The sequence below is a fragment of the Leopardus geoffroyi genome, chromosome C2 (genome assembly GCF_018350155.1).
Source record: "Leopardus geoffroyi isolate Oge1 chromosome C2, O.geoffroyi_Oge1_pat1.0, whole genome shotgun sequence".
Classification (NCBI taxonomy): domain Eukaryota; kingdom Metazoa; phylum Chordata; class Mammalia; order Carnivora; family Felidae; genus Leopardus; species Leopardus geoffroyi.
In genome coordinates, this window is record NC_059333.1 from 97,970,294 (window position 1) to 97,993,125 (window position 22,832).

General features: G+C 41.5%; 2 protein-coding genes across 5 annotated transcripts in view; one reads left to right on the plus strand and one right to left on the minus strand.

Annotated features, from left to right (window-relative positions):
• Positions 1–17,238: 17,238 nt before the first annotated feature.
• Positions 17,239–18,804, minus strand: LOC123610369 (caskin-1-like). The gene is made up of 3 exons (XM_045500993.1): positions 18,652–18,804; positions 17,935–18,598; positions 17,239–17,818 (listed from the first exon to the last, which is right to left on the minus strand). Exons 1-3 carry the CDS (start codon positions 18,802–18,804, stop codon positions 17,769–17,771), a joined length of 867 nt encoding a protein of 288 aa, XP_045356949.1. The 3' UTR covers positions 17,239–17,768.
• The window catches only part of GOLIM4 (golgi integral membrane protein 4), an 81,230-nt gene continuing 76,635 nt past the window's right edge, over positions 18,238–22,832 (plus strand). For 3 of the 4 annotated variants that reach the window (XM_045503044.1, XM_045503045.1, XM_045503047.1), the window contains exon 1: positions 18,267–19,103. In XM_045503044.1, the coding sequence (XP_045359000.1) occupies positions 18,917–19,103 (187 nt within the window). In that variant the 5' untranslated portion in view covers positions 18,267–18,916. Of the gene's footprint in view, positions 19,104–22,832 lie in introns of all 4 variants that reach the window. The other variant, XM_045503043.1, reaches the window with a different exon arrangement.

Genomic DNA, 22,832 nt, shown 5'->3' on the forward strand with positions numbered 1-22,832 from the left:
GAGTTTTATAGTAATTTCAAATATATGACTCCACTTGGATGTAGATTTTTCTTGAAATAGTGAAACGATGTCCTAAGCTTATATAAAAAAATCACATCTAAAATATAGAAATTACCCATGATAGAGTACAATTTAATACCCATGGTGGAGCCAAACAACAACCGTCTCTATGTTTATTTGTGCCAGAAAAGAATGAATGAGCAGTGTCAAAATCAGACTTGTCATGTGTTCAGGATCCCATTCTTTTCTGGAGGCCATTCTTCTTCAGGAATTCTGTTCTCTATTTGTCCTCTTCCATTACTGAATTTCCCTGCAGCATTTTAGGAAAATATTCTTTAACCGTCCTGGGTCATCTCCTCACTTTCCATCAATCCAAACTGCTAGTAGAGTTAGTATACATTTCATGTCTGTCTCCTTGGCCCTAAGTCACTTCTCAGTCCGTCCCACCTCTGCAGTTTTTCTCCCTGAAGATAACACAAACCTCTTATCTGTTACTTCTATTGGGAAATTTTCAGTATTTATCATATTTGACCTCTCTACAGTGGATGATAGTTTTCCTTTCCTTCATTCTTGAAACTCCTGCTGTGAGTTCCTGGTCTCATTGTGTCCGAAATATTTTGCCTCTGAGCTCTTGACTTGCTCCTGTCTTTTCATGTTAATAATCCTCCAGCGTCCCTTTCCATCCTTCATACTCTACCCTGTCTCATTACACACATTTTCTCTGGGTGATTTAATTCCCTCCTTCTAAAGCTTATATACTGATATCTGTTAGTTCTCTATCTCCAGTCCAGATCCAAAGCCATATATTTACAATTGGATGTTCCCCAGATGATTCACAAAACATGCCCAGCAGTGAATTCTTACCAGGACCTCAAGTCCATTCTTCCTTCCATATTCTCTTCAGAATTTATGGAACCACCATTCATGCAAGGAACTATGCTAGAAAACAGAGAGCTGTCCTTGATTCTTTTCTTCTCCTTCGTCCACCATGTGATAGTTAATTTTATGTGTCAACATGATAGGGCTACAGGGTACACAGATATTTGATTAAACATTATTTCTGGCTGTGTCTGTGAGGGTGTTTCTGGATGAGATTAACATTTAAATTGGTAAGATTAATAAAAGATTTCCCTCCCTGTATCCAATCCATGAAAGCCCTGAATAGAATAAAAGGCTGATCAAGAAAGAATTCTTACCCTTTGCCTTAAGGTCTTCAAGCTAAGAAAGACATCAGTCTTCTGCCTTTGGACTCAAACTCCGGCTGGGACTTACATCAGCTGCTCTCCTGGGGCTCAGGCCTTTGGATTCAGATTGGAAATTTACCATCAGCCCCTCTGGGTCTCCAGTTTGCCAACTGCAGATCTTGAAATTCTCAGCCTCCCTAATCACATGAGACAATTCTTTACAGTACATCTCTTTCTAAAGAAAAATCAACACATATCCTTTTGGTTCTGTTTCTCTGGAGAACCCTGACTAATACAGATCTTGTTAGCAAGAGTGGATCTAGAAGACCACAATTTTAAGGATGACTTTTCTGAATTGGTTCTGTGGTTTCCGGAATTGGCTCTCTAATCTCATTACATTGTAAAATAGGAATGAGTCTATTTCCAGTAGTGAAGAGAGCAGTGAGAGACCATGGCAAGATCTGACAGCAGAGATATGCAAAATACCCTCCTTAGATATTCTAATCAGGCAAGGAGCTTGATGACCACATATATAATGCTTTCGGACATTTTTGGAAATCTAATGAATATAATGAGGTTTTTTGTTTGCTCCTAACGTTGCTGGACAAAGTGGTAAAAGGAAAGGATAAGCTCAGGGATGTGACTTCTCAGTTCAAGTGCCACATAAATGAACTAAACATTTTTGTGTGTGCCCTAAAAGAGACTGTTAGCCTCCTGTAGCCTCAGGGCTGAGATTGTGGAAAATCAAACACAGAATTTCACCCTGTATTTAGCTGAATTACAACACAAGTTGAACTCTTCAGGGTGTCTACTGTTAAAGTGAGGGCATTGATTGGGAAAGAATAGAATCTTGTAATTTGGAATGGGGACCTGCAGGGAGACCCTGATGAGTCTGGGAATGTTGAGCCTCTAAATTCTGATTAGTCTTCTTTCCCAGTTGAAATAGCCTCCTCATTCCCAACGGTATTGGCCTCTCTAATTCCCCCTTACTCCTAATTGGAGAACATTAACTCTGCATTGCCTGAGGAAACTATAATGCTGCGCAATACAAAGCTGATTCTCTTTGTAACCCACCTCTCCTACGCTCTTTGATTCTAGACCTATCACTAGACCCAAATTCCGAAGACCTCTAAGGGTGAGACACAAAATGTGATCTATGAGGAGGTGTGCCACACTCCAAAAGAACGATACGAGTTTTCAAATTTATGCAGACTAAAATCTGGAAAATATGTATGGGAATGGATACTGAGGCTATGAGATAATGATGGAAGAAGGAAAGTTGGATCAGGTCAATATTATTAATATGGGCTTACTGAGCAGAGATTCTCGATTTAACATTGTAGCTCGGGGAGTTGGAAAGGGTTCTCACGGTTTGTTAAGTTGATTGAATGAAACATGGACCAAAGTGTGGCCCACTGTGAGCAAACTAGGAACACTAGATTTGCTTTGCTTTAATGTAGAGGAAGAGATTCAAAGGCTTAGGAAGTTTGGAATGTAGATTTATCAAATTAGTGGATTTGGCAGTTAAGACTTACTCACCCACACTGAGAGCACAGGTGATGCACTGGGAGACGTACCAGAGTCCACAAAACACCTTTCTCCACTACTCTGAGGGAAAAAGAAAAAAAAAAAAAAAGTGAGTAGAGCCCTAGCATCCTCAAAGAGTCTGTAATCACTCCTTTCTGTAGGCCAGTCCCTATAGTGGGGACTACAGTCACTGAATCAGGAAACCTAAATGCAATGAGAATAATTGGATCCTAGGGTAGCAATGGCCACGTGGTAGCACTCAACCACCAATGGCAAGGTGGACATGGCTGCCATAATGGATAGCAGTTAAACTGCAGTCAGAATAGTCTGACTTGCACAAAACTGTGGCATTGGTTGGTTGATCATGGTGTTCCAAAAAATGAGATAGATAGGAAGTCTGATAAATTTTTACTTAATCTATCACAACAGAAGAACTTTAGATCAAGTGGACAAAAGTCTGACCTGAGTCGTAAAAATAGAGTCATGGCTTCTCAACCGATTCCTAGACTTGAATCCATTTTTAGACCCAGAACAACTAGAATTGAGAAGACACTGAGTCCCCTTGAGACAGGGCCCCCATACACTGCCAAAAATTTATACTGTTTATCTTTCTCCAAGCCTTCACCAAAAGGATCTATAACCTTTTACCAGGGTGACTGATCATTGAGGAAAGAATCCCTTTAGTGACTACTAGGCACTGGCTCTGAACTGACACTAATTCTAGAAGACCTGAAATATCACTGTGATCTACCAGTCAGAGGAGGGGCTTATGGAGGTCAGGTAGTTTGGGGATCTTAGCTCAGGTCCTTCTTACAGTGGCTGGTGGGTCCTTGACCCATCCTGTGGCTATTTTCCCAGTTCTGGAATACGTAATTGGAAGAGATACAATCAGCAGCAGGAGGAATCCCCAAATTGGCTCCTTGACCTATGGAATGTGGGCTATTGTGGTGGGAAAGGCCTCGCGGGGGCTTCTAGAACTGCCTCTAACTAGGAAAACTATGTAACCAATGCAATATCGCATTCATGAATGTGCTGCCGAGATTTATGCCAATATCAAGGACTTAAGGATGCAGGGGTGGCCATTCCTATGCCATCCCTATTCAACTCACCTATTTGGCCTGTGCTGAAGATAGATAGATCTTGAAGCGTAGCGGTTGATTTTGTAAGCCTTAACCAGGTGGTGACTAGCTACAGCTGCTCCACCCACTATGGTTTCATCGCTTGAACAAATCAACACGTTCCCTGACATCAGATGTGGCGCTATTGATTTGGCAAATGCTTTTTCTCAATGCCTGTTAGTAAAGACCACCGGAAGCTACCCATCAGGAACAGGATGTTATGTGACCCACCGAGCCAGGAAGGTAACATGCACGGGAGCACTCCACCAACAAATAGACGCGGTATATATGGCTTAAATTTACTGAGACTCATTTATGTCTCAAAATGTGGTCCCTCTTGGTAAATGGTCCACAGGTACTTAAAAAAAATGTGATTCTGTTGTTGAGTGGAATGTTCGATACATGTCAATTAGGTCTTGTTGGTTGATAATGTTGTTCAGGTCTTTTATATCCTTATAGATTTTCTGGCTGCTGCTTTTACCAAGTACTGGGAGAAAAGAGTAGAAGCCTCCAAATGTAGTTGTGGATTTGTCTATTTCTCCTTGTCCTATTAGTTTTTGCTTCATATATTTAGAAGGTCCACTATAGGCACATAATCATTAAGGATTACTAGGTCCTGTGGATAACATGATAACATGACCCCTTTATGAAGTGATTGTCAGTACTCCTGATAATATAATTTTTTTCTCTAAAATCTTCCTCTAAAATTTTTTTGAAAATAAAACAAAATCTACATTCTCTATTATTGATATAGCCACTCCCTCTTTATTTTGATGAGTGTTCTCATGTTCTATTTTTTCCCCTTTTTGGAGTTTTAGTACTTTTTATTTTGAAGTAATTTTAGACTAACAAAACAATTGTAAAAATAGTTCTTGTATACCCTTTACTAACTTCCCCTAACACAAAATGTCTCTTCAGTGTCCCGGGTCATCTTCTGTTAGGAAGATGGCCGCACTCCACCTGGGCTCCTCCTTCCATGTGTGCAACAGCATTCTTGCCAAACAGTAGTTAGAGCAGTCGTTAGGTTTACATCTTTGTTTCCTCGCTCTCTAGGATTACTCTTGCTTGATGTCTTATGTCTGAACCATTGTGTTCTGACAGGTTCTTATGTCTGAACCACATATTTTGTTCAAGTTTTTAGTTATTTCAGGCTATGGTGTAAATCTGGACCCCTTATATACTATTTTGAACCTTGCTTTTTTTGTGTGTATTTTTTTCCTCATTTAGTGTTCATCATATCATGGGGTATTCTTTACAAATACCAGTTTAGCAGATATGTCAGTGCCCCACTCATATTTGCTAGGATATCTTTGCCATTTTCTGGCACCCAGGCTTCTAGTGTGCTGTCACTCCTGTAACCAGCACCTGGGACTCAGGATGCTGTGGCCATTTTGCTGTTTGTACACAGAGGACAGGGAAATTCCTGGTATTTTATGCCCCTCCACCAAACCCTTAATGATTCCATGGAGCAGGAATATAAATAATGCCAGCTCCCTTGCTCCTTATGGGAACAATTCTGAGGTATGATCTATGCTTTTTCCAGAGCTCTTCTGAATGAGCAAAAGTTACTTTGGGACTGCTCATTTGGCATTCTCCCTGCTATATTGATTTTTCACGGGAATTCTGCCTAATAACCTTCTTCCACACAAAAACCTTTTTCAGTGTCCCTTTCTGAGGATCCCAAGCTAAACAACTAGTTTTACTGTCTGGTTAATATTTCTTTCAGGGATTCTGGATCCAATCCCAACATGGGGGTGTGTTCCTCCCCACTCACAACACCAAGCAATTCTTGAACACCAGCAGTGTGTCTGAGAATTCAACTCAATTCTGATCCTATCTACCTGGAGATAACATCAGATTTCATAGGTTGAGGGCTGAGTCCTACAAGACTGCACGCCCCACCCCAACATCTTCAGACAACTAATCTCAAGCCTCAGGTTGTTACCTGTGCTTCTGAACAACGGGTTACAGATTGGAGGTTCCTCCCCAAATTAAATTAATTTGCTAGAGTGGCTCACAGAACTCAGGGAAACACTTACATTTACCAGTTTATTAAAGGATATGATAAAGGATACAAATCAGCAACTAGATGAAAAGGGCAAGGTGGGGAGCTTCTATGCCCTCTCCAGGCATGCCATTGTTCCCAAAGTTCTACCAGTTCACCAACCAGGAAGTTCTGTGATATAAAGGACTAAAAAATTGTCTTCTTAGGTTTTTCTGGAGGCTTCATTACATAGTCATAATTGCCTAAATCATTGCCCATTGGCTGATTCAGCATCCAGCCTCTCCCCCTAAGGTTGGGAGAAGGGACTGAGAGTGTGTGTGTGTGTGTATGTATATATATATATATATATATATATTTTTTTTTTTTTTTTTTTTTTTTTTTTTACGAGAGAGAGTGTGAATGGGGCAGGGGCAGAGAAAAGGGGACAGAGGATCTGAAGTAGGATTTGTTCTGACAGCAGAGAGCCCAACATGGGGCTCAAACTCACAACTGTGAGATTATGACCCAATCCAAAGGCAGACACTTAACCGACTGAGCCACCCAGGCACCATGGGAGGGAGAGTTTCAATCTTTTAATCACATGTTTGGTCCTCCTGGCAACCAGCCCCTAGCCCAGGGTGGGGTCCAAAAGTTACCTTCATTCATAACAGGACACCCATTTCACCTTTAGTGCTCTGAAGCATTTTAGAAACTGTGGATGGAGACTAAATATACCTGAGAAATATATTTTGGTCCTCTGAATGACCAAATGTATATTTCTTATAAATCATTATATTGTAATATTCTATTCTTTATATGCCATTTATATTGTAATTTATTTAACTATTTTCTTTTTTTTTTTTTTTTTTCAACGTTTATTTATTTTTGGGACAGAGAGAGACAGAGTATGAACGGGGGAGGGGCAGAGAGAGAGAGAGACACAGAATCGGAAACAGGCTCCAGGCTCTGAGCCATCAGCCCAGAGCCTGACGCGGGGCTCAAACTCACGGACCGCGAGATCGTGACCTGGCTGAAGTCGGACGCTTAACCGACTGCGCCACCCAGGCGCCCCTATTTAACTATTTTCAATAGTCCAGCATTTAGGTAGGTTGTTTCTACTTTTTTTCTTCACAATTATTAATTTTATGATAATGATCTTTGCATGCAAAAATGTTTTCTTGAGTTTTAGACTACTTCCTATGAATAGATTCCTAGAAGAGAAATTACTGAATCAAAAGACATGAATATTTTATGGTGCCTGATCCAAATTGCCAATTTGCCTTCCAGAAAATGTATGTCAATTCATAGTTCCCTTTGCAGCATATCTTTGCTTAAAATATTTTTGAGCAAATGAAGCCAATCTTAATGTTAACCTTAAAAAATACTTGCTATTTTTAGTAGTTATGAGATTATTAGTATTGTTTTCACTTCTCTGATTACTGAGATTGACTAATTTCTCACATATTTACTGGTTGCCTACCTGTTTATGAACTGCTTAGGAACCACTTATGAACTATTATATGTTTATGAACTTTGCAATTTTTTCTTAGTGTTTTTAACTACATGCATAGTCATATAAAGTTGTTAGATCTGTGTAATTCATGCAATCTATTTAATCTATGCAAATATTCTCTGTATGTGTTTGCTTTCAAATTGTTGTTTGAGATGTGACAATTTTGAGTTTTAAGTAATCTAATGTATTTATTTCTTTTCATTTCTGATTTATTCTAAGACTTCCCTACTTAGAAAGTTGCATTTCAAATTTTGAAAAAAAATTTTAATGTTTCTTTATTTTTGAGAGAGAGAGAAAGAGAGAGAGGGAGTGGAAGAGGGGCAGAGAGAGAGGGAGACACAAAATCTGAAGTGGGATCCAGGCTCTGAGCTGTCAGCACAGAGCCTGATGCGGGGTTCAAACTCATGAGCCATGAGATCATGACCAGAGCCAAAGTCAGACACCCAACGAACTGAGCAATCCAGGTGCCCTGAAAGTTGCATTACATTTAAAATCAGATACATTTTATTTACATTTTCCCCCCAGAATTTTTTCTTCCTTTTCTTTCTCTTTAACTTGTAAATTCCCATTATTTATTTTGATCTTCAGCAGAGAACAAAAGTAGTTTCCATTGTGTGCTAAGTTTATTCACTCACTCACAAATGTATTCAGTATTTACCAAGGTACTAAGTGCAGTGCTAGACATGGTTGGTAAAGGCAAATGTTGAGAGGGACACTGAAGTCACATCTGAAGTTGATGTAGGCTGGCTGGGCCCATGGACCCAGAGGGGTCCCAGAACCCACAGGGGGTCCCACAGCACCAGCCAAGAGGGTCCTTGGTTTCGCACAGTATAGAAATTCAATGTGAGCAGAGAGGAAGTGAGAGCAGAGTTTATTTAAGATACAGAGAATGTGTAGATACTGATAGAGCATCTGGGAGCTTCAGAAAGGAAAGAAGAGCGAGTCTTGTTTTTGCTGGGGATTTGGGGGTTTTATTGAGGATGTGGTCCAGCGCACAGTGTCTTCCTAAGCATCCAGGAACAAAGACCAGTGTTAGGTGCTCCCTATAAGTCACTTATGCCCTGGAACCAAGAATCTTGATGACTTAGTGGTCTTGGAAAACATTCTTGGCAACCCCACCTAATCACTCCTAAGATGTTATCTATTATGTCGGAAGACTCTTAAAAAAATCATTAAATCCTTGACCTTCACATAGAGGACAGACACTGTTTTATAAGGCACATGTAAGGTAGAAGTGTAGGTCCTTGCAAGAATAGAAGCAGGATAAGGAGCAAAAAAAAAAGTAGTTTTCCATGGGGTCTCTTTAGTTTCCCTGTCTCAAAGTCACTCGGTAAGACAGTTCACTTAATTCATTACTGAGAGAGAGGGAGGACATGTGTGAAGTGGCCACCCAGGGCTGGGTATTTTTCCCTCCTTTTTCATTCCTTATAGAAAAACAGATCTTATGATCAGAGATACGTTCAACAATGTTAAAACCAACAAATGCGTGGAAAGCGTCATTATCCTGGAGAATTGATTTTCATCAGTTATTGAAAATATCCACTTTTTTCCCCTCTTCATCTAATGACTTAAAAAGTAGCAATATAAAACATATTATTTTTTTCTATAAGTATTTTAACATGATTGCAATAATATTATCTATACAATTTGACATTCTCTCTTTTGCATTTAATTGATATGAAATGTTTGGATATGCCATAAACTACTTAGTAAACATGTCTACCTGTTATACATAAAAGGTTTTAAACAGGCCAATTACTCTTTTCAAAGCAGAGTTCAGTTTTCTTCTTAAATAAATAGATATTATTTTATAGACTCTCTATTTGGGATATTATCGTACAAACATGCCCATTTTGGGGGGTGTGCACATTTAATCAAAGTGAATTAATATAAGCACATACCACCTCGGGACTTCAAACAAATTTCTTTTTCAATTAGTCAGGCAATCTTTCCAGTTTTCCTCCTCTTAGTAACTCCTAAGATCATTCATTCCATAATTTATTGAGCCTCTAAAATGGAAAATGAACTGTAATAGGGCACTGCTTTAAGAAATAACGTTCCATACATTCCAATGTATTTAATGTAGCCCTTCAAATCTTTAACCTATCCCTCTCTACTAGCTCCTTTCCAGAAATTCCTGTGTATGCTAATCCAACAACAAAAGCCCTCACAGCAAACTTTCTTTCAATCTCATGATTTCCTCAAGCTCCATCCAATCTCTCTTCCTTTGCAGCCAAACTATCAAAAGTAAAGTTCACCCTACCACTCCTCTTCTTACTTATCTTTCACCCATTTATTACCCATCCTACTATAATCTTCCGCTCCACCCGAATCAGTTCCATCTATGGCCTTGTTGTAGGTTTTATCTCAACTTCCTCTCCATAGCTCTATCAACAACACTTAAAGTTCTCAGTAACTTTGGCTTCCATGTTACTTCTCTCATATACGTTTTCTTTTCTTTTCTTTTCTTTTCTTTTCTTTTCTTTTCTTTTCTTTTCTTTTCTTTTCCTTTCTTCTCTTCTCTCTTCTCTTTTCTTTTCTTTTCTTTTCATGTTTATTTATTTTTGAGAGAGACAGAGGACAAGCAGGGGAGGGGCAAAGAGAGAAGGAGACACAGAATCTGAATCAGGCTCTAGGCTCTGAGCTGTCAGCACAGAGCCTGACATGAGGCTCGAACCCCCAGACCGTGAGATCATGAGACCTGAGCCGAAGTCGAAGTGGAACGCTCAACTGACTGAGTCACCCAGGTGCCCCATCTCACATACGTTTTCTTGATTACCAATTTCTCCTTTTACCTCACTAGTCATTTCAATGTATAGTAGAAACCCTGAACTCTACTTAACCAGCTCCCTGGATGAGGGGAGGCCTTCCCCTCTGTCAGTCAGTCTCTCCCTGCACACCTCAGGGCTGAAGACTCCTGACACTTAAACCAGTCTCTACTTGATCTGTGTCTGCCTACTGAACTGAATGCCTCGTAGAGACTAACAGTTTGTTCTAGAAGCTGTTTATGCCATTGCACTTGTTATTTTAATTATGTAATGTAATCAACTATTATGTAAACTAATAAAATATAGAGTGGGGGAAAAAAAGGGGGTTGTTTTTATAAAAATTAAGACGAGTGATTTGGAAAAGCTCCATAATGGCTGGTACCTTGAAGAAAACTTGCAGTCAAGTTAGGTGAAAAACAAAACCAAGAAAAAACTCCTTCCAGTCTAGGCATATTTACATGGAATGACCCTACCATGCAAGTATGTTTAAGGTCTTACACCACACAACAAAGCTGAAACTGGAATCTGAATGATTGTCTACAGCTTAAGAGACTAAGCTGAGCTCCAACCAAAAACAGATACTGTTTTTGCAAAGCAAAGCAGAATGCCTCGCATCAAAAGAGAATGAAAGCAAAGTAACATTTATATGTTTTAAGGTCTCTATGCAACACTTCACTTTTTCCCATCTTGAAGTAACTCTACTGATTAACCTATCCCATTGCCTGGTGTTACAGGCCTCCTTCTCTAGAAATTTCACGATTACATCATGAGGTCTCTTGTTCTCTTTCTCTGCTCTCTCCTTGAGTAATTTAGTTTCCAACCAGAGCTTTAATTTAGCCCTTAGTTTTTAAAAAATGTAAATGTTTATTTATTTATTTTGAGAGAAAGCTTGAGTATGAGCAGGGGAGGGGCAGAGAGAGAGAGAGAGAGAGAGAGAGAGAGAGAGAGAATCCCAAGCATGGTCTGTGCTGTCAGCACAGAGCCCCATGCATCTCAGGAACCATGAGATCATGATCTGAGCTGAAATCAAGAGTTAGACACTTGGGACACCTGAGTGGCTCAGTTGGTTAAGTGTCTGACTCTTAATTTTAGCTCAGGTCATGATCTCACGGCGTGTAAATTTGAGCCCCTGCCTTGCGCTCTGTGCTGACAGCAAGGAGCCTGCTTGGGATTCTCTCTCCCTCTCTTTCTGCCCCTACCCTGCTGGCTCTTTCTCTCTCTCTCAAAATAAATAAATAAACATTAAAAAAAAAAAAAAAAAAGAGTCAAATGCTTAACTGACTGAGCCGTCCAGGTGCCCCTAATTTAGCCTTTAAATAAACAAGTACCATCTGGTGAACATGGGCCCTGCTTTGGGTAAACATGAGCCCCACTTCTCCCTCTCTCTCTCTCCCTCCCTCCTTCCCTCCCTGTGCCCTTCCTGGTAAAACAAACAAACAAACAAGTACCAAATCTGCAAGCCCTTCACAGAAAGAGTCCACATTCTCCACCTTCCACTTCCCTCCCTGTACTGTGCCATGTATGCTATAACTACCTAAGAAAATTGTTGAGATATAAATAAAGCATAATGAAAACATTAGTCCATAAATAATAACCCAAGAATGAGAATCTGGCTTGAATAAGTGTGCAAGGAAATTCCTTTGTTTTAAGGTCATAATTTTCCTCTTAACTATTAAAGGAAAGAAGTTCAATTAATAATTATGATTGAAAATTATCATTTTATTTATTTAAAAAATTAAATGTTTATTTATTTTTGAGACAGACAGCACAAGCAGGGGAGGGGCAGAGAGAGAGGGAGACACAGAATCCGAAGCAGACTCCAGGCTCTGAGCTGTCAGCACAGAGCCTGACTTGGGGCTCAAATTCCCGAACTGTGAGATCCTGATCTGAGCCGAAGTCGCCTGCTTAACCAGCTGAGCCACCCAGGTGCCCTGGAAAATTGTCATTTTAAAGTGGGTAGCTGATGTTATTTATTTATTTTTTTTATCAACTGTAGTTTTCCAGAAATGTACAAATTTAGGTCAACAATGACAAGTAACACTACAACATTCAATTTTATCTAAATGAAAGCCACAGTTTTTCTTCTGTCTTGAATCCTGTGGGCTCATTTTCTCTGAAGCTAGGCAGGGCAGATATGATTGTCCCTTGCATTTTACAGATGAGAGAATTAAGGTCCTAACAGTTACTGACTTACTGTTGATCTCACAGGTAGTTTGTAACCTAAATGGGATTTGTATCCTGGAAGTAGGCATCTTGAGTCACCTTTTGAATGTTCCCAAGTCCCTTTACAATTGGACAGGAGAATCAGGAAATAAGTGGGGAAAAATGAAACTCTTCTGTCCATAATTATGACTCATCTGCTCACCAGCCTAAGATTATGTCATTGGAGTTCAGTCCTTTGTTTAACATATTTTCTCACAAAATTCTTGAGAGGAATAAGAAGTTAATAATTCATCCTTTAACATCTTCCTATTAATCGATATACCCAAGTTGCTTCCCTTTAATTAAGTGGTTACTTGAAGGACAGTGATAGGCATTTTGAGAAAGATTGTTTTAGATTATTGTCCTTTGTCTTCAAGAAGGGAAGGACAATGTATATGCATGTGGGTGGGAGTGAAGGGCATAGTCATAGACAAGGATCTGGGAAATGAAAAGGGATGACTAGGATGTTGGATGCCAGGATTTGAAGAGTTGCACCAGAGAACAGAATGAGAAGGAGCAGAGTGAGGAAAGACATGTGTTTTTATTTCACAGTTTTAATGTGAGAACTTAATGCTGAGGTAACTCAACTCTTAGAATTTTTTTTTTGAAAGTTTGTTCTACTTTATTTCTAAGTAAAACCATTGATAGTCCCTTTGTTTTGACTCAAAGTATTCCCAAAACTAGAGCATAAAAAATATGGACTAGATTATGATTTCCTTTAGGAACGGTTCCGAAATTGTCAAATTTCTGACCCAGGACTTAGCATCGGATACATCATAAATATGATCAGCCACGTCCCATGATAATTAAAAAATACATACCTATCATATAACATTAAAATTTAAATACTGATTCTGTAAGATGGTCATGGATAAACCAAGTATGTCTTTAATATAAAGGAATCCAATAAACTATCCATTTTGGGGGAACATTAAAAATGTCATGTTTCATTGGCCACTGACCTTCCCATGGTCTGTTTGTCTGAAGTCTCTGGGTTACTAAAGACAGACAGCTAGTGAAAAGCTTCTTGAAGAAGCCAATGAAGATTTGGGAAATTTGCTTCACTTGATTCTCACGTATGGTCCTTTTCCGTTTCTTCTAACATTCTATGAAATGAAACTTTTTTTAAAAGTAATATGCTAGCTATAATACACGTTAAGCAACAAATACAAAATAATTTCTTGTGCCACCTTAAAATTTGGAAGAGTTTATGGTATGCTAGATTGTCCTGTTTTAGAGGGATGTTAAAGGCATTTGAAATGATTTTTCTTGTTTCTTTAGTCTAGCTACACACCTTGTGGCAAGGAGGGCCTCCTAAAGAACTTTCTCCATTATCAAAGTAATCCATGTTCGAAAGGCATTTATTATTGGTGCTACAAGTAAGGTTTCTCGTATTGAAAATCATTTTATGGACAAGGGCTGACTTCCCCCTTCACTCTCCTCTAACTCCTTAAATAGTTCAAAGCTACTAAGGTGGCAGCTTAGAGACAGAGCAAAGCAAGGCGCCAAGACCATTGATTAGGGTTCAATTGTTTTATCATGCTTTTAGCTACAGGCTTACTTCATACTCTCTTAATCTGCTAACAATTACCAACAGGTCATTAGCAAAATTTTATGGAAAGGAGTTTCAAAACATCTCTTACAGAATCCTCAAAACAAAACAAAACAAGACAAAACAAAACAGAATAGCTTGAATGTGGCTTCCTTTACCCCTTAAAAAGAAAGTATAGGAAAGACTGTGTCTTAATTAGGTGCTAGCAAAAGGTGAAGTGGCAAAAAGGAAGAGTGCAGTTTCCTATAGATGATAAAGGATAGTTGATTTCAGAAATATTTACATGAAAAGGTTACAGCTGTGATTTATTAACACTGAAACGCCATTTAAAGTTTTGGTTTTTTATGGATATAATTGACATATAACACATTAGTTTCAGGTGTATGAAATAGTGATTCAATGTAAATATTTATTGCAAAATCATCACCAGAATAATTCTGGTTAATATCCATCACCACACATAGTCACAAAATTGTTTAAAAATTTATTTAACATTCATCACCTTTTCTTAGGCATTGATGCCTCTTGCCAATTAAAAAAAAAAAAAAACTATTGAATTCAATTTGTAGTAAAGAGATTTAATCAAAAAATTTCACAGACAATGGAGGCTATTTACTTGGGACTGATCATATAAATTTACAAATTATACACTGGCTGTATCCCTCAACTGTATTTTTCTTGCCTTCCCCTATTTTGAAAATAAACAAATTTTATTAATTTAGTAACACTGGAAAGAATGCTAAGGCTCCCAGATGTTACCTTAGCCTTTCTCAAATGCAAGACTTTGAATCTCTTAAGTTAATTACTTCCTGCCTTAGAAATAAAATATTAAGTTGACAAAATACCTCAGGAGATATAATTTTTAAATTACAAATGTTCAATATATGGCATATAGAAATATCATATAATACTATTTTAAACATGATAAATAAAAATAAAACAGAACTAACAACAGACCTCACAAGACCAGCAAAAATAGCTCATCTATTACAAGTTCTACCCAAAGGCAATGTTATGTAAATTCAATTTATAGGCCCTGGATAGCTTCCCCAATGTTGGCCTCTCAAAAGCTTTATACTGATATTTTTAAGAAACTAGCAGCATACTTCACCTTGGAAAAGTAATTTTATAAAGACACTGCCATTAGTGATTTTATGTACTTCCATATACCCTTTCTGAATTTGAAATAATGGAGAAGTTCAGGTAATAATTTTTGTTCTCTTTCAAATTTTATGACTAAAATATTGAGTTGTGTTTTATGGCCTACATTTATTATATTCTGTAGAGTCTGTCAGCAGCTTTAGGCAAAGAATACCTTTCGAGTCTGGAATCAGATGCAAAAGAATCAGAGGTTGAAAATGAGAAATCATGTATTCCAGAAGCATAAGAATTTTCCAGAGAGTCTGAAATTCAACTAAATACTGCATATTGTGTAATATATGAATAATAATTTTCCAATCCTCTGTCCAATCTTTCTTTCTTTCTTTCTTTCTTTCTTTCTTTCTTTCTTTCTTTCTTTCTTTTCTTTCTTTCTTTCTTTTTCTTAGGATAATTTTCTCTTCAAGAATGGGCCAGGCATTATTGCTATAAAATGTCATTTCCTCCAGAGCAGTTTTGGTAGGTTTTTTGGAGGAAGAGTAAACTCCTGGAATTATCCAGTCTCATTTTCTAAGAGTAAAGCTGAAAGAAATTTAAACAGTGGTAGATTAAATAACAAGTCTGTATTTTACACAACAGAACAAAATTTTGAAACTTCCTTAAATCGTTTTCTTTTTAAACTAGGTTCTCATTTTATTTTATTTTTTTACTTTTTTTTTTTTTTTTCAACTTTTATTTATTTTTGGGACAGAGAGAGACAGAGCATGAACGGGGGAAGGGCAGAGAGAGAGGGAGACACAGAATTCGAAACAGGCTCCAGGCTCTGAGCCATCAGCCCAGAGCCTGACGCAGGGCTCGAACTCATGGACCGCGAGATTGTGACTGGCTGAAGTCGGACGCTTAACCGACTGCGCCACCCAGGCGCCCCTTTTTTTACTTTTTTTTAACGTTTATTTATTTTTGAGACAGAGACAGAGCATGAACAGGGGAGGGTCAGAGAGAGAGGGAGACACAGAATTCGAAACAGGCTCCAGGCTCTGAGCTGTCAGCACAGAGCCCGACGCGGAGCTCGAACTCACGACCGAAATATCATGACCTGAGTGAAGTCGGACGCTTAACCGACTGAGCCACACAGGCCCCCCAAGGTTCTCATTTTAATGGACCAAATACAATCTGTTAATATCACTTGTTTAAAGAGAATGAGACCTGGGGAAACTGGGTGGCTCAGTCTGTTAAGCGTGGGACTCTTGATTTCTGGTCAGTGTAGGGTCATGATCTCATGGTTCCTGGGATTGAGCCTCTCCAGGCTCCGTGCTGACAGTGCGGAGCCTGCTTGGGATTCTCTCTCTCCTTCTGCCCCTCTCCCCATCTTGTGCTCTCTTTCTCTCTCTCAAAATTAATAAATAAACATTAAAAAAAAAAAAAAAAGAATGAGAACTTGACTTCTACAAAAGAAAGTGATAAAAAGAGCAGGATTCTAACCTGGATCTAATTCTGCTGAACTCCTAACTCTCTGCATGTCCTAGGTCCTACAGCCATCTGTCACTTTAGTTTTTAATTTTAAAATTTTATTTAAATATAAATTAGTTAACAGACAGTGTAGTATTGGTTTCAGGAGTAGAACTCAGTGATTCATCACTTACAACACCCAGTGCTCATTCCAACCAATGTCCTTTTTAATGCCCTTCTTAATCCCCCCACCCAACACGCCTCCTCCAGGAACCCTGTTTGTTCTCTATATTTAAGAGTCTCTTAATGGCTTGCTTCCCTCTGTTTTTATCGTATTTTTCCTTCCCTTCCCCTTTGTTCGTCTGTTTTGTTTCTTAAATTCCACATATGAGTGAAATCATATGATACTTCACTTTCTCTGACAGCTCTCAGTCACTTTAATAAACTTTGGTTTCTTCACCAAAATGTGAGGCTAACCCTTAATCTGGGTGTGGTAAGTGAGATAATAAATGAAAGTATTTTTGAAAAACATATTGTTCTATTGTAAGTTATTATTGATTAGGGGAAAACACATGCCAGGCAAACTTAGTTTTCTTGGTAGTAGAAGTGTCATAGGCTAACTAGGTAGTAATTGAGGCTTATTTTATGGTTTTAGCATTCTCTAGTCTCAGAGTCTACCCCAAAATGTTCACCACCAGGGACTGTCTTTACGTTTAATTTGGCCAAGCACAGCTACCTTCATTTTGAGCACTCACTGGCTACTATTGATGGTGATAACTAAAATCTGGTTAGAATATCATAAAAATCATGCAGAACAAAACAAGTTCCATGACACGACTGAGACATTTGAGAAATACTTTACTTTCTTAGAAGTCAGGTCAAGAGCAAAAACAAAATTATCAACCTCAATTTTTTTCCCTCTCAAGTACATAGAAAGAACAAAAGCAGTGTTCTCTTTGAATTAGATTTCTTTTTTGAAGAGGTTTGTGGTTAAGTTTGTTTTACTCTGTTTTGCATAGGGAACCTTTGTTGGCCTTTAAAGTGTAATTTACCGATGTAACTGATGTATTTCTGCCACCGATCAAACAAATACATGTGACGAAACGTCTGCATACTTATTTCAGCCTCTGAGATTTATCTTGAAGTTACTCTGTTTGGAAGCTGGGGGAAAATACGAGGTCACTTCTTTCCCCTCTGCCAAAGGCAAGCTCATTTCCCCAATCCACACGGACAGTTGAGCAGTAAGCAGCGCGTTAGCGTACGTGAGTCCCCCAGACCGTGTCTTGCCATCAGCGGGCACACACGCATTCACCCTAGCCCCCGGGTTGGGGCCAGAGTCCATCCGCAAGGCTTCTCCAGTTCGGCTACGCAGATTATGCTGACGGTGTAGCTATCCCGGGTGTCTGCCGCATCTGCCCACTGGCTAGAGAAAGAAAGAACGGGTATTCGGTCGAGCGTAAGCAGCCGCTTTCACCCACTGCCCCCCTAACATGCACTGTACTCCTCTCCCCACGTGCGTTCCCACACACACACACTCACCTGCACTCACACACGTGCGCACCGTACCTCGCCCAGCCGCAAGCCGGGACACGTCGCCCGCGCACCCCACCTCCCGGGCCCTGGCTCCGCGGCCTCTCCCCATCCACCCGCACTCCACGTGGGCGCACCCCGGCGCCAGGCGGCAGCTCTGCCCACGGAGCCCCTCGCCGGCCCCCGGGGTGGGAGGGAAGGCGCGGCCCCGGGGTCGGACGGACAAAGCGGGCGTCCAATCGAGCCCCGCACTGCCTCCCCGAAGGGAGGGAGCGGAGGCTCGGACGGGCCCAATGAGCGGGGAGCCCGAGTGGGACTTCCTCCCGGAATCCCGTTGGCCAGAATAGCGGGGCCGTGGGTGACACGTAAGTTGGGTGGGAGGTGGCGGCGGCCGAGGTTGGGCAGCCCGGTCAGTGACACCGGCCCGCCGTCCCTCCAAACCCAGAGGGGCCAGCCGGCCCCCGCCCATCCACCGACTCCGGCGGGCCGCGCGCGGAGGCGCCGCCTGGAGCCGCGTCCTTTTGTTGGGCGCGTACCCCCTCCTTTTGGTGGCAACAAAGTCGCGCAGCGGGAGCCGCCGCGAGGGGGCGGGGAGCGGCCGGGGCGGGACTCCGAGCGCCGCCGGGGGCAGCCGAGCCAAAAAGTGGGGAGGAGGAAAAAAGGCAGGCGGCGTCTGGGGACCGGCGCGGGCACGGTCCGCTCGGAAGTATGCGGAGGGCCCCTCGCCGGGCCCGGGCACTCGCGGAGAGCCAGCCTCGCAAAAGTTTGGCGGCCGCTGCCCAGGCGACGTCGATGGCTGCGCGCCCCACGGCGCGCGGGGGCTGAGCGGGCGCCACTTCCCCTCGGGCCCCGCTTTTGTGTCTCGCGTCTCCTCCTCATGCTGCGTCCGGCCACCTCCTGCGGCGGCCGCTGCTGAGACGCTCGCTCCCGCAGAGGGGAGGAAGGGACGGCGGCGGCGGGGGCGGCCGCGGCGCGGGGTCCAGGCGGGACTATGGGAAACGGGATGTGCTCCCGAAAGCAAAAGCGGATTTTCCAGACGCTGCTGCTGCTGACCGTGGTGTTCGGCTTTCTCTACGGCGCGATGCTCTACTACGAGCTGCAGACGCAGCTGCGGAAAGCCGAGGCGGTGGCGCTCAAGTACCAGCAGCACCAGGAGTCCCTTTCTGCCCAGTTGCAAGGTACGGTTAACGGGACGCGCGCGGCCGGTGGCTAACTTCGCCCCGCGCCTCCCGCCCCGGCTGGAAAAGTGGCTTTGGGGAAACGTTGGCCCTGCGGGTGCCACCGCTGACCATCACGGACCTCAGAGTTGAGCCCTGCAGGGCCGCCCGGGTCCTCAAAGTGTCAAGGGAGATGACATCCCCATCCTCCCGCTTCCTCCGGCGGTTACGTTTGAAATTGGTCGCTCAGAGGCTGGTCCCGCTGGGCGTTGGATGGGCCGGCGCACACTGAGCGCTTTACCCCAGTCCTTGTCAGTGGCCCAGCTGGAGTCCGGGCAGACCGACCAATAGCCCTTCCTCCGTGTTTGCCAGCCCATCCCGGAGAGGCACGGTCCTGGTTTGTGGGTATTTGCTTTGCAGTTGCCCTTGTCAGTAGTCTAAGAGATGGAGTTTGGCGGTGATTTCCCAAACCATGTTGTTTTTTTCAAGGGAAATTTAGCCATGACCTAGCAGCCCAAACTAAAGGCCCAGTAGAATGGAACCTGGTGGTTTCTATTAATTTAATAGGGTGACTTTAGAGATGTTGGAGGTATTGGAAAAGTCCACACTGCCGCTGTTCACCATCCCCCAGATACGTTTTGGAGGGAAAAAGTTTGTCTTCCTGCGAAACTTTTAGTTTAATACAGAGATAGGTAGGGGTGTGTGTTGGGGGTGGGGGGGGGGTGGGAGGTGGTACTTTACAGTTAGCCTTGAGAAGTCCAAGGAGAGAAATAGAATTTTTAAGTTTATCAGATACAGTAAACACAACTTGAGCAAGACCTGCAGAAAGATTTAAAGTTTCTACCCTTCTATTTGAGAATCTCCTTTAATGTAAATTTCAGAAACATAAATGATGCATGACTGCAAAGTAAGCGCGATGTGGCCTTAGAGCGTTGTCATCCTGTATATACTTTTTGAAAGCTTTTACTTGTACTTGTGTGTAGTTTTCAATACTTATGTAGTCCTCTCCCCAAGCAGAAAATAATAGTAGAAAGCTGTGAGCAGTGAAATGTTGACAGTCTTTGCTGATGATGCAAATATAGCTAATTTCGTATTACTGGGAAAATATAAGCTGGATGGATGTTTCTGTCAGTGTATGTGTATATAAATATGAAACAGATGCCTTTTCGTGGCTTCAGCTATTTTGAGTGTTTTCTAGTAAAAAAAAAAAAATTAAAACGAGAGAAAAGGACATGCAGCTGATTGCTTGGTCTTATTTTCTCTTCCCAACTTAGAAGAAAAGGAATTATTTTTAGCTTACTGAAGCTGCATAGCCACAGGCAGTGAAAATATGTGAGCTGGGTTTGGCTCAAAAGGAAAACCTGTTTTGGTGCAGACTTGGGCTAAGAAAATTTTTCTTTAAACTTGTTGGTATTTACCCATGACTTATTGTTGGTGTATGAATTCTGGATATTTATGTATTTACTTAGAAGACATCAGTGGCTTCCTGTGAAGTTCAGCGCAGTTAGACAAAGGGGGAAATTTATGATCTAATACTACGAGGGCAGGACTGGATTTTCACACATGTGGCTGGAAGGGGCATGTGTGGTGGATTTCATGAGGTTGTTACCTTGGTCTCTTAGCTTAGGAGACCGATGTGAACATACACTGTCAAGTTAACCAATACCTCTTCAGCACTGCACGGTGCCTGACGCTCATGAGGGGATCAATATATATTTATTCAGTCAACAAAGGAAATTATTCTGAACAGTAGTGAGAAAGTTAATCCCATGCATTTTTGTCTGCCCTCTCTGCCTTCACTTCCCTGTCTCTGCTTTTTGAAACAAAACAAAACAAAGTAACCAAACATTTCGCCCAAGCCCAAGGAGAGCATTTACCTTCGCAGCCAAAGCTGGAACTGATTGACTGAGGCCCTGATTTCTGAGTCATGGCCTGTATTTGCAGTATTTAGTTTTGAAAATCAATCTCAATTTCTTTTCTCCTTTTATTGGCTGCCTTTTGGTGAAAGTTGTGGAGGAGAGTGGTGGTAAGTGGTGATACAAGGCCATTCAAATATACAACATTTGTTTTGCAGTAGGAGATGAAAAAATGTAGCTAGTTTGAGTAGCTTTAAAGTCTATTTCTTAATGTACCCTTTTGCCATTTCCTCTTGAATTGTGGTGCTGGAACAATTACAATATGATCATACCTGAAGCATTATTTCCCAGGCAGGCCACATGATTGACTCCTATAGCGTTTATTTTGGATTTCACATCTGCCGGTCATTTAATGAAGGTTTTCTGATGTTAACATCTTTTGCTTCCCCAATGACAAATGACATTTCACTCAGCAGCGCTCTGTTGTACCACCTGCATAGATTTGTTTTGAGGGCGTTAGGCTCTCCGTTCTCAGAACTTGTTTAGTTAAGTGAGATCTCTTGACCTGGAGTGGATTAAGATCAGAGTTAATTATGAGTGGCCTCTTTAAAAAAAAAAAAAAAAAAATGACTCTTGAAATGTTTAAGTAGTTTGGCCCTATAATCTAAAGGTATACATTTGTTAAGTGAGCATATTTAGGTCATCTTCAGTTTAAGAATGGGTTGTACTCCAGAGATTATTTTGAAAGTAGGTTATGTCTAACTCTAAGTACATTTTGTAGTAGACCAGTTCCTTAAATAGGAGATGGTGAGGGGCGACCTGGGGAAAGTTCCAAGACTAGGCTACCTCCTCTCCGGTAAAAACAAATGTCCAAGTCTGCCGGCCTATGTATCTATTTGCTTATCTATCTCCCACTTACACCACACATCAATTACCTTGAGCAGTGGGGCAGAGGTTACGTATTGGTGGTAGAGGCAGCAGTTAACAACCTTTGACCAGCACAATGTTTACTTAACCTCTTACATTAAAAAAAAAAAACAAAAAACTGCTTTCAGGTGGGCCATGCACCATTCTCCGTGTCCATACACAGCGGTTCTTAGCTCTGACTGCCCATTAGAATCACGTGGGCAGCTCTCAGACCAACTAAACCACAGTCTGTGGGAGTGAAACCCCTATGTCGTTCTCCCCAGGTGATTACAATATGCAGCCAGGGTTGGGAACCACAGCCCTATTATCTTTTTTTTTTTTTTTTTTTTTTAAGTTTATTTATCTTTGAGAGAGAGAGAAAGCATGAGTGCCTGTGAGGCTGAATGGGGGAGAGGCAGAGAGGGAGGGAGAGAGAGAATCCCAAGCAGGCTCTACACTTAACAGTGCAGAGCCCGGTGCAGATACACCGTGAGATCATGACTTGAGCTGAAGTTGGACGCTCAACCGACTGAGCCACCCAGGTGCCCCCATATCCCTATAATCTTAAAACTGAGCTGTATCACACATTACTTTACTTTTCTGGCCATAAAGACACCTGAGGGTTTTGTTGTTGTTGCTTTTACCCAGAGCATGTGATTCAGATACTAGCCCTGCAACTTTCTGTGTGAACATGGCCCTCATTTTTCTTATGCAGTGGAGATTAGAATGACCTACTTCATCGGGATAATGTAAGGATGAAGTAATGAATCCTGTTAAGCTCCTAGGACATACTTGGCACATAGTAGGTACTGCTCATTAAAGATGATCTGTTAGGGGCGCCTGGGTGGTGCAGTCGGTTAAGCGTCCGACTTCAGCCAGGTCACGATCTCGCGGTCCGTGAGTTCGAGCCCCGCGTCGGGCTCTGGGCTGACGGCTCAGAGCCTGGAGCCTGTTTCCGATTCTGTGTCTCCCTCTCTCTCTGCCCCTC

What these genes read in the sequence shown, in the direction of transcription:
- LOC123610369 (XM_045500993.1), bottom strand. Translation starts at nt 18,804, where the DNA reads ATGAGGAGGAGACGCGAGACACAAAAGCGGGGCCCGAGGGGAAGTGGC. An exon ending in TCCGCGAGTGCCCGGGCCCG is followed by an intron (nt 18,599 to 18,651) that starts GCGAGGGGCCCT and finishes GCCGGTCCCCAG; the next exon opens with ACGCCGCCTGCCTTTTTTCC. An exon ending in GCGCACGTGTGTGAGTGCAG is followed by an intron (nt 17,819 to 17,934) that starts GTGAGTGTGTGT and finishes TTCTTTCTCTAG; the next exon opens with CCAGTGGGCAGATGCGGCAG.